Here is a 13,369-nt window from a genome sequence, read left to right on the forward strand (position 1 = left end):
TGATAAATTGTACTAATTTCAAAGAAATATGGGGAAAATCAAGAAATCATTTCTCTAACACCATTTTGTCAGCCATGTTGAAAATACACCTCACCCAAAATACACTTGATTATGTGGTGTACATAGAAAGATTTCAGAGATTTTGAAATCTGGTACTTACATACTGGACATTTGAATAATTTTATTAGTCCAAACAAATAAATCTACTGTCATTTTCTTCTTGCACATAAGGGTTATTGGTATATAAAACTGTTGAACCAACAATTTTCAAAAACTGCACTGTCTCAGGAAAGGCTTGATTATTAATAAATTTTTCCAGGTCTGTCTTACTTGTAAGCCAGTAACTCTAGAATCTGCATTAGGAATTTCCCCAGGCCTTTCCGTCGACAATCTTCTTCTAGCTGGATCTCATAACTAAAATCAAAGTTCAAACTGATTACAGCTCTTGTGACAAATACTAAGTACACACACAGCCATATATATATATATGCCAAATAGATTCTTAAAATTTCATCCTTTCCTGAAAATTCACCCCACCCTATTTTTGCATTCATTTGAACAAATCTGAATCTCCTTCATCCAAAGATGATTTGTGCCAAGTTTGATTGAAATTGGCACAGTGGTTCTAGAGAAGATGAAAATGTGAAAAGTTCACAACAGTGATAGACCATGAACAAATTTGATCAGAAAAACTCACTTGAGCCTTTCGCTCAGGTGAGTTGAAAAAAAAAAAATCAGCTCACAAAATGCAGTAATTTTGAACTTAAAAATTGGAAATTTCAACTTGCATTACGCTGGTCACATATACATATAGTAGTTTTTGAGACATAAATACCCCTTTTCTTTCAATGATTTCCCATTGAAAAGGAGACTTGACCTTTTATTTTAACAACCTTCCTATACCCATGGAAGATTTGATAAATGGCTCTGTGATTCAAGAAAAAGATGAAGAGCTTTCAGTTCAGGGAAGCTGAACTTGTAAAACAATGGTAATATGGATATGACATCAAATTTATCTGAAAGAAACATCACAAAACACCTGGCAGATATGATTTTTGAAATTCTGATCTTACCAATACACCACTTCCTCGTCAAGCTCCATGTCGAAGCGAAAGTGAGTGAAGGCCACAGGTTTACTGGTCACCACATCAACTGCCACAAGGTACTGTGCTTTCTCCTCTGTCATCTCCGAATACTTGTCTTTATCCTTCCAGCCCCAATCACTTTCTTCATACCTGAAATTAGAATATTTACTTCCAAAAACTGTCCTATGAATACTAGTATATTTCAGTTAACATTTCTAAATGTCTGTACGTCTCACAGTATTTCCAGGAGTGTAAGAATTAAAATCAAAATAGCTAGGCTAGGAATGTGTAATTGGTTCTGAATATGAATCAGTCCACGCGAAGTTTTATCTACATAATATTTATGCTTGTGTGCAATTTGAATTAGAGAGAAATAAGATAAATAAGTTTGGATCTTCATCATTCGATGAACAATTTTATACCTATATATTTACATCATTGTGTAAACAATCATTTATAAATGTACAGTTTTAGATTATGCTTGTTTGTAATTACATTTTTACAATAAATGTGATAAAAATTTTCTCATGCCATCATATCATAATGTTGCTTAAGAGGAAAAGAATAGATCTACCACTTGCTGACAAATATGAGGCTGTAAAGCTTATTCAGGAAAAAATACCACATACAGAAATAGCAATGCAACATCACAGTTTGCAACCAGCACTATTTCAAATAATTGTGATGCCAATCGAGCAGAGTATGAGCATTTTCGTTTTGTATAATCTTCAGTATCGCTAACAGTTGCTTGCAGTAAATTGAGTAGTATGAACAAAAGATTAAATAAAGTCTAATAAAAGTGAGCAAAAGGACAAATCATTACGGACAGAAAATACTAAGACTTTTGTTTTTTGAAAGACAAATATCTCCACAGCTCCCCAAATTGGAAGTGCACCAAATGAAATCCTTTCCCCTTAATGTACTGCATCTCCCCTTAAAGTACTGCAAAGTATGGAGGAGAAAGCACGGACAGGAATATAGACAATATGAACTCCGATTTAAGCCATATATATAGGAGAAGTGTTCACAAACTATTTTACACCCTCCACCCCTCAGATCCACTATAACTTTAAGGATAACAATTGGATCCTCCTGTCCCTTAGGGCTGTCATGGTTCCAAAAATTTTCGGGTCGGGTCAGTTCAAATTTTTTTTAATTCGGGTTCGGGTATTTCAGTTCAGGTCTATATAACTATTTTAAAACTCTAATATACAAGTTAGAATCAAAAACCTTTAACGCATTTTGTTACAATTACTTGTGGACAAGGACTCTGGTTTGGACTTGACATCCATGGTACTAGAAACAGCATTGTTACTTCTACTCGTTTTCAATGTTAGTCTTTGACGATATTGATCGTATGGTGCATTTCAAATGTGTCTGACATATCTTACATACTGTCATTGTTTTGTCCACAATGCCATCATTTATAAATTGATCAAAATACAGTCACATTTTAGGATTTTGATGCCATTTTGTGTAAACAGATTTCTAATAATGATTCCATCGTAAAAACCGGACCTGAACTGAAATACAGGAAAATGGAATCGAACCCGACTGGAACGTGATCTGCAGCTTCCGGTTATTTCGGGTACCCATTGCAGCCCTACTGTCCTTACAATATGCACATCTACAAATGACATTGAAGCATTGTACAAAGTTTCAAATCTATCTGATAATCCATCTAGGAGACGTGCTCACAAGCTATTTTAAATCCTCAACCCCTCCAAGATCCACTATAACTTTTAGGAAAATAATTGGATCTTCCCGTCTCAACAATATGCACATCTACAAATGGCGATGAAGCATTGTACAAAGTTTCAAGTCTATCTGATAAGCCATATAGGAGGAGAAGCATTCACAAGATTTTGTGACAGACCCACGGATGAAAGGACAGAGGTACAGAAAGCACAAGAGGCTAGGGCTGAAACAATAAGCCCCCTTCACAATACAATACATATTGCAATACTTATGCCATGATTCAATACGATACAATTTACAGAAGAAACCAATAATAAAATTGAAGAAAAAAATAATTACCAAGATTCAAAATCATAAATGCTAACAAACTGCCATGCGGCAAGATGCCTGTTGGCTCTATAGTTTAGGCTGATAAAGTTCATAATCAATTTCATCAACTTCAATACGGACCGAGCCTGATGTATATTACTAAATCCGTTTGTGATAAATGTATTGAACTAAAAATTGAGGCAATGAATCGAACATTGAATCAAGCGTTTATATTAAACAGTATCGATATTTCGGTGAATCATTTCAGCCCTACAAGAGACCCATGGGCAACATCGCTCACCTGAGTCACCTTGGCCAATATTTAAAGATTTTCCCTTCATATTTGTATGTAAAACTTTGACCCTTATTGTGGTCCCAACCTATTCCTGGGGGCCATGATCTAAACAAACTTGATATTACTTTATACCAGGAAGCTTTCAGGTAAATCTCCACCCTTATGGCCCAGTGGTTCTGGAGAAGTCAAAAGTATGAAAAGTTTACAGACAGACAGCGGACAATGGGTGATCAGAAAAGATCACTTGAGCTTTTAGCTCACAAAACAGTCTGTCTCCCCCTGGAAGAGGGGAGACATAAATACTTCAGGGATAAAACTTGATACAACCAATGATATTGTGTATTGTAATATGATATGGTCAATTGTAATATTGATATGAAGAATTGCAATGTAAAACAGTGTTGAGTACATCATAAACTTACAATAAAGTCTTCATATAGAGGTGCGAGAGGTATAGAAAGTCTACTCATTTGGTAAATTGGCTATTAATCCAATTTTTGGCTAATCTAATATTTTTTTCCTGACAATTTAAATGGGCTATTCGAGTATGCAAGCACCCCTGTATTTCTAAAAGTCTGCATGTTTAACTGTACTTTTAAATGCCTGCATGGTTCACAGTACTTACAATGTCTGCATGTTTGCCTTGGTCAGCTGGAACGCCCAGTCTACCAGCTCTTTCTCCATGTTTGTCACTTTTTTACACTCCAGTCTCACATTTAGCCTACAAAAAAAGAAGAAAATAAACAGCTAAATGAGGTTTACTCCACATATCACCACCCTGTTTCCTACAGAATTTTTATCTTCAGAACTTTTAACTCTTCGAGGAAAAAAATATATAGGGACATGACTGGCTACTAAACATAGCTATGTTTACAAAATGAAATTATTTGAAGCTGCGAGTTTTCGGTTCACATGGGAATTTTAATTAACATTTGAAGTTATTTTTGAACACAAGTGTCATGAGAAAATATGTTGGGAAATTTTTTTAAAATAAAATTTTAAGAAAGCAACACAACAATACATATCTTTAACCAGGAAAAACTGCTATAAACCTGAGGGTTTTCTAAGAAACAAATCTGTGGCTCTCTGGTTGTCCCAATTTTCTTTTCAGATAACTACAGTTCTGCAGCTACTTAATTCTAGTTTAATAATTTTACAATTATCAACATATATCTAGGTGGAAATATGATGTGATAGAAGCTGAAAGCTGACATTGTAAAGAATTGTAATAGCATCCTACAGATACACACCCATTCCTCTCAAATTTCTTGAATGGCGGCACCAAATCCAAAGGGTCTGGAATCTGAAATACAATATCACTTCTAAATGTAGATATAGAAATTATGCTTAAGGTAATTCCTTACTCGCAGTTTATCTGATAAAAGTTTAAAAAACGTATTTATTTCTATTTATCAGAGTTAAAACTAATAAATTATCAAATCAAGTATATAGGTCATCACGCTTTTTAAGATGCAAGACATGCATAAACAGAATCATATATCACCGTCAGAAAATTGCAATTTTCCTTCAACAGCATTATCAAAATTTCATAAAAACTGGTTTAAACGATATTATAGTATCCATAACAATTTCTTTACAAAAATATACAAAATGTCTGTAAAAAATTAAAGAAATCTATTGCATAGACTTGATAAAGAAATCAATAAAAACAGTTATTGCCCTTGGATTCAATATTTTGATACTGTATATTCTTGATTATTCATCTATAACTTAAGACTTTTGAAATAGTTTAGTTTTAACAAGAATTTTTACAATAACTATTGGAAAAGACTCCAAAATATGATGACACAGGAGGATGAAATTAATTATGGCCGGGGTTTTCAACCAGTTGGGTTTCCTCAGGTATAAAGTTAAGTGTGGGGCAGAGCTAATTATAGGCAGGTGTGAAGCCCCGAGGGAACCCTGCTTGCTTGTGTATATTGTCCCAAATACTCAGGATGTTATCTGTGTTTACCTGATTACCTGTACGTTTTTGTAAGATTGATAAATTCAGGGTAGTCTTTTTCTTGTGCAGGTTAATGGAAATGTTGATAATCAAATCTAATGAATCAAACATATTCTAAAAAGCTCGATAAATTATTTTGAATAAATGAGGACGATAGTCATTGAAAAATTAGGCAGAATATTCTTTATTCTGAGTTTTCTTGTATCCATTTTACTGCCATCATCGGATACCTGGTATCCGATGTGTGACTGCCAAACATAGTTTCTGACGCGAGTTCCTGCGTACTGTGGCAGATTTTCTGGCTATGTACCGATCATCACCCCATAATGACTCAACATATTCCAAAACTGCTTGTACAGTTTTCTTCTGTTTGAATTAGTTTTTCTGGAGAGCACACCAGAATTTTCTGGCTGCTAAAGTTGTCTGTATGACTCGTGACTCGACCATAACGCATGGCCTACAAAAAGTCAGGACATTCGGATTTTCTGACAGTTCATTCAATAACTGGTCCAAACGAAGAATTTGGTCTTCCTCTGGATTTCAATTCCAACCATTATACGCAAGAAAGAGCCCTTAAAGTGACTAATTTCTCTTCAAATAAGTTGACAGTTACATGTACTTTTGTCGCCGTTTCGAGGGAAAAATATGTTTATAAATTTTCAACTAAAAGTAAACAAGACTTCAATGACGTATTTAATCATAATGCATTTTTCTTCCTAAGCATTAATCATATATAATTACACGACATTTCCAACGAGAGTCGGTACTTTCTGTTTAGCATAAAATCAATGTCCGTGTAAATTATATTCTAACAATCCATAATTATCAATCGTACCCATTCGTAAGCATAACCTAATATAATGTTTTGTAACTGATGTAATTGTATGTAAAATTTACTATTATTGTTCGACTATCCCTATTGTTTGACTATCCCTACATGAAAAAGCAAAAACGTTTCCCTATTGAGCTGGTTTACGTGGTTTAGGTGGTAAGCATCAAAAGATAGACGCCTCAATCGCCAGGTAAGGTATACACAAGGACTAGTAACTAAATGTCCATCAATTTGTAGCATCCAATATGAAGCTTAATTTCTCCTGATTGACAAGGGTTCACAGACCAGGTAAATTTGAAGGCAGTGCTTATATTTTCGGTCTTTAATGTATGAAACAATCAAATTGAGGGTTATATTCACTTAGATATATAGACCAGTTTTGTGTTTGCTTTGATATTCCAGTGTCACATCATAAAATCCCGGGCTCAAGCCTCAGTAAATACAGTATATGTACCATCTCTATTCTCGTAAACCAACCATACCTTGTTTGCTGCCTCCACTTTAGCCAGAGATGCTTCATATTTGGCATTTTCCTGAAATGAGAAGATACATAAAGTAGTGTTTTTTCCCTGGTACTTTAGGACCTGGGGCCCTTACATTTGGAAAAATTAGCGACAAAACAAGAAAAGTGGGAAAATACATTTTTAATGAAAATTTGTGATATTCATTATTCATGCATTTAAAATGAAGTGTTTTAAAGGAATAATTAATGTATAACTAGTGATGTTCCGATTATTGCCGATTTTCGATCGCTATAACTTAAACGATGTGAATAATCGATTGCCATTTTAAAAATCGAAAATCACCGACGTCGGTACAATTTTCTTTTTTAAAAACGAATATTCCTGCCAACGACTTACTAAAATTAAAAATGGCTAACGAAGCTGAATCATCCAATAAAATTGAATATTGTTTTAATGTCCCTCTTGAGAATCTTTCACTCATATGGAAACATCACCATTGCTGGCGAAGGGCTGCAAAATTTAGGCCTATGATCAGCACTTACAGTCTTTGAGCAAAGAGGGATCTTTATCTTGCCACAATTGCTGTGACATGGCCCGGGGCTTCGGATTTTGCCTCTTACAACAAGCAGGGGGTAATGGGACTCTATTCTAACCCAGATCCCATAAGAACAACAACAAAAGTCGAGAGATCTATCCCTATCCCGACAAAACAAAATCGAAAGTATGGGATTATCAACTTCAAATTTCTAATGATTTTAGACGTCTCCATATGAGTGAAAAATTCTCGAGAGACGTTAAACAAGATACAATCAATCAATCTTATGATTTTATTGTAATTAACTTAATATTTAGGTAAAAAATTCAGTACATTTAATATATTTAAGCCATGAATTTGAAATGAATAAAATTTTATTATTTTTCGATTAATCAATCGAAAAGGTACATCCTATTAATCCGATCGATTAATTTTTTCCCCCTGATTGCCCATCACTATGTATAACGACCATGCTTCATATCTTATAAATACCAGTACTGGGACAGTGTTGTTAACTGTGCCAGGAATCACGAGGTTTTCACTACCAGAAGTACCATAATAAATAAAGTATACACAATATAAACATTTGTTTAGATATGTCATGCAAAGAAATTTTTGGTCAGATTTTCAGAAAATCTAATGGAATTTCAGACTGGGACTAAGCCCCAAATCAGCCACCCACCCACCCTAAAACACTATAAAGAGAGCCTACCATCATAAACCTGTCAAAAGGTACAAGAAGGTCTAGTACAATCTCTGTATTTAGCCCTTACTATGAAATAGCTTGACTTAGCTATTTCAAACTTTCTATCAAATTAATTTCTAAAAGCATAAAAACCTAATAAAAATCTTATTTCATCGAGTGAAAAAATGCCATCCATGCACATTGTAGGTCTGCTCCATAAAAGTAAACAAAAAATACTTTGTAAAATATGTTCCTCGTGAAGAATTTTGATTCAAAATTGTCAAATGTTTAGGATTCCTAAGTTGCTAAGCAACAGATAACCTGTCTTCAGTATAAAGAGTCCATGAGAATCAACAGAATAATGGATAGGCAATCAGGTTCCCCAATGTAAAGTCTATGCCTCGATGCACACAGGGTAGTGGGCAGATAAATTCACAAAGAAAATTATCTTTTCATGCTAATTCTAAATATGACATAATGTTCTAAACTCTAGTAAGAACAGTCTTATGATTAATTCAAAAGCAAACATTTTCAAGAATTATAATGGAGTTGACAATGATGACATGATTACATGCGACATCGGAAAATAGTTGGACATCGAGTTGGTGTGTAAGCACGGGAATCAACAACCTTGCCTCCGACACCTTTAATGATGTAGATATCTATATGATAACAGGCCGTACGATGTAGATATCTATAGGATAACAGGCCTCCGACACCTTATGACGTAGATATCTATAGGATAACAGGCCTCCGACACCTTATGATGTAGATATATATAGGATAACAGGCCTCCGACACCTTATGACGTAGATATCTATAGGATAACAGGCCTCCGACACCTTATGATGTAGATATCTATATGATAACAGGCCGTACGATGTAGATATCTATAGGATAACAGGCCGTACGATGTAGATATCTATAGGATAACAGGCCGTACGATGTAGATATCTATAGGATAACAGGCCTCCGACACCTTATGATGTAGATATCTATAGGATAACAGGCCTCCGACACCTTATGATGTAGATATCTATAGGATAACAGGCCTCCGACACCTTATGATGTAGATATCTATAGAATAACAGGCCTCCGACACCGTATGATGTAGATATATATAAGATGAGAAGCCTCCGACACCTTATGATGTAGATATCTATAAGCCGTATCGAACAATCTTACCTCCTTTCTCTTCTTTTTCTTCTCCTTTCCTTTCGTCGATTTGCGCTGAAAGGTAAACAAACATTGAAAGGATAATCATATTTGAATTATTTCTTACAGAAGATCTGTCTGGCTAAGTCATAGTTACTTAATAAAGTTCTTACTCCCATGTCTGTTATTAATTAGGTAATTAAGTCTAGATTTCCTTGTAACTTGAAGATGATAACATGCGGTGGTGTTCTGTGTCGTCGCCTTTCCCGCGAATATACAGTTACTGTAAGTTTAAAATCGTAAACGTGTATCATCATAAATTCCGGAAAAAGCAATACAAACGTCAGACTTTTTACCAGAGAAAAGCTGTTATGGATGGAAAGTGGAAAAGATACACAATAATATTTTGAAATTAGAAACTTTAGAAGTTACTTTATTCATTGAAAAAAAAAGCAGTTATGGTAAAGAGTAACCTCATAAAAAAATATCCTCTGCTAGATTCGAACTTTACGATTTACAGATCTGTAGCCTCACACATGGTTAACCCACTGAACTATTTGGTGAAGCAGTAAGATATAAAAGGACAAGAAATATACTACAATGTTGATGTTTATTTTCCAAATTGTTTTTCGAAAGGAAGTCAGTCTTTATGATGATGCGTGATAGACTAATTTATCCCTTTTTGCAGCCCACAATCTTTTATAATATTAATTAATTACTGAATGATGATAATAATGATGATAATAATAATGATAATAATAACAACAATAATAGTAGGGATTGAAGGACTGCAGAATGTAGACCATAGGTATGTGTTTCTAGCAAAAACATAATTCTAGGTTGAAGTAAAATATATTTTAAAACAGATTTTTTAAAATCTCGAAACATGTCAATCGATGCTGTTAGAGCTGAGCCTAATGCTGACTAAATGAAATATTTGCAGCTTTGACCTTTAACCCCCAGAAATAAGAGTCATCCTTGTATTTGATTTGGGTCGTTCAGTTTAAATCCAACAGGGCACCTAATCTGGCCTCAAGACCATAAACTGAGAATATTCAAGTCTATTCAAATCCAGCTAACTATTGAAATAATCATAAACTGAGAATATTCTTGAAAGTCTATTCAAATCCAGCTAACTATTGAAATAATTTTCATAAAGAAATAAAATTTTCAATATATGTTTGCATTCGAGGTTTTTTAAAAAAAAATTTATTATTATTATTATTCTTTTTTTTTTTAACGTGTGAGTTTCAAGTACTTTAAATCAATTGATCATACTGGCAACATGCTCACAAGTTTGAATGTCGTTTTTCATTTCAAAAGCTCAGTGCTTCTTCACAAATGGTGTCCATTCTAAGATATGAATAATACTAGTTAGAATATCAACTCTTTTGCTGAGCGTTGCTGAAGTGAACATGTTGTCATGTAAAATCCATAACATTAATCGTTTTTATCAAGAACACTAAGAACTGGGGTTGTTTTTTTTCCCCATATCATACTGAACATTTTTTGCAATTCTTTTGACAATTGTATATGAAACATTTGAGATCCCACCGATAAACATGTGCTTATGTATGCGCAACTTTACCCCCACCCCCCGCGCGCAAATGGTCACCTGTTACCCAGTTAGATTTTAATCTATAAGTAACGATAGTTTCGTACAAGCAAGTTGACACCCCCCTTTTCTGTGTGGACCCTGATATAATCTTTATTTACTTATTTGTCTGTGTTTATTTTTTTGAAAATCCGAGACAAGAGAGGGGGGGGGGGGGGGGGGGGAGAAATCGCATTCGAACTTTCCTTTTCTTCTTCTGCAAACCATTCAAAAGGGCATATCATGTTGGGGGGAATATTGTTTGCCTTCAGTATGTGTTGTGCATATCACCCACTGTCTCAATATGTAGATAATAATTTAGCCACCATTTTTATTAAGATTTGCAGTTGGTGCACATTTTTGCTGTTTGAGATGTTTCCAAATATTTTAAGCCACATTGTAAATGTTTGCTCGATAAGACGTCGATAAATCGATTTTATAGGCAAGTGCCTAATTATTTCATTCCTGCTATTAATCCATTTTCTTTAATCTGTTTAATTAAGATAATCCATTCCAACACACTTTGCATAAAAAGTTGCAAAGCAAACAATATAGAGATTAAAATCCCGCAGTAATACACACCGTGTATGCCGAATTCAGTATAGCGATGGTCGCTGGTTGTTTCTTAGTCTTAAGTAATCTCCTCTGATCAGTAGATAACTTGTACAATTCAGTCTACAGCCGTGTGAACAAAGAGATTTTTAAAGAAACTGTTGACAAGTCGTCGGTAGATCGTCCCGTCGTCATATATAGAAGTGCTTGGAAACGACGACCTGAGAGAAAACAGGAAACGACAAATAGAGAGACCAGGAGAATGCTTAAGACGGAACTCAACCTTCCCCCAATCTACGGGGCCACAAGGTAAGAGCACCTGCAGACCTCTCGTAATCTTAAGTCATTCACTTCCTTTATTTGCTGAATTCATCATCGTAGTTTCTTTTTTCTATATGTAACGTTCACGGTTTCTGCATTTTGAGTGCATCTTTCTCTCTCCATGAAAATGTGGAGGTTTTCATTTGAGAGAAAATCTTAGTTTGGACATTGTATATTTTCCCGAAATGCAGTAGCCCTGCTATCTCAACCATCTATACTATTATGCATTTGAAGGGGTGGGGTGGGCTGTGCTGTCATTGCGGGGCATTGATCAATCTTCATCTTTCTTTTTCGTTGGCGATATAAGATACAAATAGATGTTTCCAAAATTCACCAAAAAGGTGCTGCGGCCTGTACCAACGTTCATATGAACAAAGGGGGGGGGGGTATAAATATACTACAAGAGGAAAATTCTATCGCAATTCAACAAATTGTAAAAGTTAAGAACTAAATTGTCAAAATGTCAACGATGGAGAGGTTCAAGTTTTTTTTCCTTTCTTGTTTTTTGAAAATATTCACCACGTCATATGTATATCTAGTATATGCTGGTTGTGCCATCACCCAAAAATCTCTTTATCTTTTTTGAGATTGATCACTGAGACAATGGTGGATATATGAATGGAATTTATCACATGTCTGCATTGTCAGACATGCATTACCCAGTAGATGGACTGCGCGGGTTTTAATCGTTGCCGGTCATCTAAGGGTATTCAACAACATTTTACCGTCGGTGAATATAGGTCAGACCACAAAATATTCATTTGAATATAGGTTAGATCACAAAATATCCATAAATCCCAACAATTACAGCTTATAGAAGGTGTATCCATAAATCTTCACATATGACACGAGAATGTTTGTTTAATTTTTACAATATCGGGTAGACAGTAAGACTGGGAACATCCTGATAAATCTGTGGCGATCTGCATTCACAGGGGGAAAAAGAAAAAAAAATTATGATGCTAACACCCTAATGTTACGGAAGTTGTCTCTCTTACACCAACCAACACGTGGGCTTTTACACATAACACTTAAGAAAACCATTCATAGAGTCCATGAACATTTTGTGCAAGAATTTTATAAACCTGTGTAATAGACAAAAATTTATCTGGCTTATGAGCAACGAATGTGACAGTATTATTGAAAAATTTGCCAATTACATATATAGCTGTTCATTACTAAGAAAAGTTGATTTATCATGAACTTGTAAATTTTATTTTTCATCTATCTTTTGGATAATCACTCTTTTATGATTTATGTATATGAACTTTGTATTCTTTGTATGCCCTCTGGGCCCAAAATTGGAAATAAAATTACTTACTTACTTACATTAGCCACAGGACTGGGGGTTAAGGGTTGAGAGAAAAAGGGCGGGAGGGGAAGTGAAGATACAAGTGTTATGATGTTTTTATACCGGTGCTATACAGCAGGGTTTCCTATACCCAGCTTCTCCGCCGGAATCAAGTATACTATTAGTAGCCCCCCCCCCCTCCCCCACACTTTCTCACAGAGGGATAAATCAGTACGCCTTTGTGCGGACTTTATAAGTATTTCTATCATCTATATACCAAGTGAAGTGAGTTGCTGAATTAGACGGATCCATGTTTGCACTATCTGTAAGAGTTCTTCATTCTTGGGTCTCATTCACAGAGAGACATCTACTTACACAATACAAAGTGTTCTCCTATTTACCAGTAAACTAACTTAAACCACATACAGTAGGTGCTTGAAAATGATTTTTCCAAATTCTATAGATTTGTCAACGAGATTTAAAGTTAAAGAATCAAAGTATTATGTGTAGTAAATATATATTACCCCCTTATGTTGGCTCCAGTCTCTGTCCTGTTGAAGGCAGAGGGAAAGGGCAGGGATATGATT

At 34.9% G+C, this 13,369-nt stretch overlaps 1 protein-coding gene across 2 annotated transcripts in view; it reads right to left on the minus strand.

The window, feature by feature from the left end:
• LOC125651865 (N-alpha-acetyltransferase 40-like) overlaps nt 1–9,329 on the minus strand; it is a 14,155-nt gene extending 4,826 nt beyond the window's left edge. The window contains exons 1-7 of one of the 2 annotated variants that reach the window (XM_048880678.2): nt 9,198–9,329; nt 9,055–9,099; nt 6,668–6,718; nt 4,638–4,690; nt 4,013–4,108; nt 1,074–1,235; nt 331–414 (exon numbers count right to left, since the gene is read on the minus strand). In XM_048880678.2, coding sequence (XP_048736635.2) covers nt 331–414; nt 1,074–1,235; nt 4,013–4,108; nt 4,638–4,690; nt 6,668–6,718; nt 9,055–9,099; nt 9,198–9,203 — 497 coding nt within the window. In that variant the 5' untranslated portion in view covers nt 9,204–9,329. Of the gene's footprint in view, nt 1–330; nt 415–1,073; nt 1,236–4,012; nt 4,109–4,637; nt 4,691–6,667; nt 6,719–8,440; nt 8,953–9,054; nt 9,100–9,197 lie in introns of those variants that run through there. The other variant, XM_048880679.2, reaches the window with a different exon arrangement.
• Nucleotides 9,330–13,369: the final 4,040 nt, after the last annotated feature.

Source organism: Ostrea edulis, chromosome 5, assembly GCF_947568905.1.
Source record: "Ostrea edulis chromosome 5, xbOstEdul1.1, whole genome shotgun sequence".
Taxonomy (NCBI): domain Eukaryota; kingdom Metazoa; phylum Mollusca; class Bivalvia; order Ostreida; family Ostreidae; genus Ostrea; species Ostrea edulis.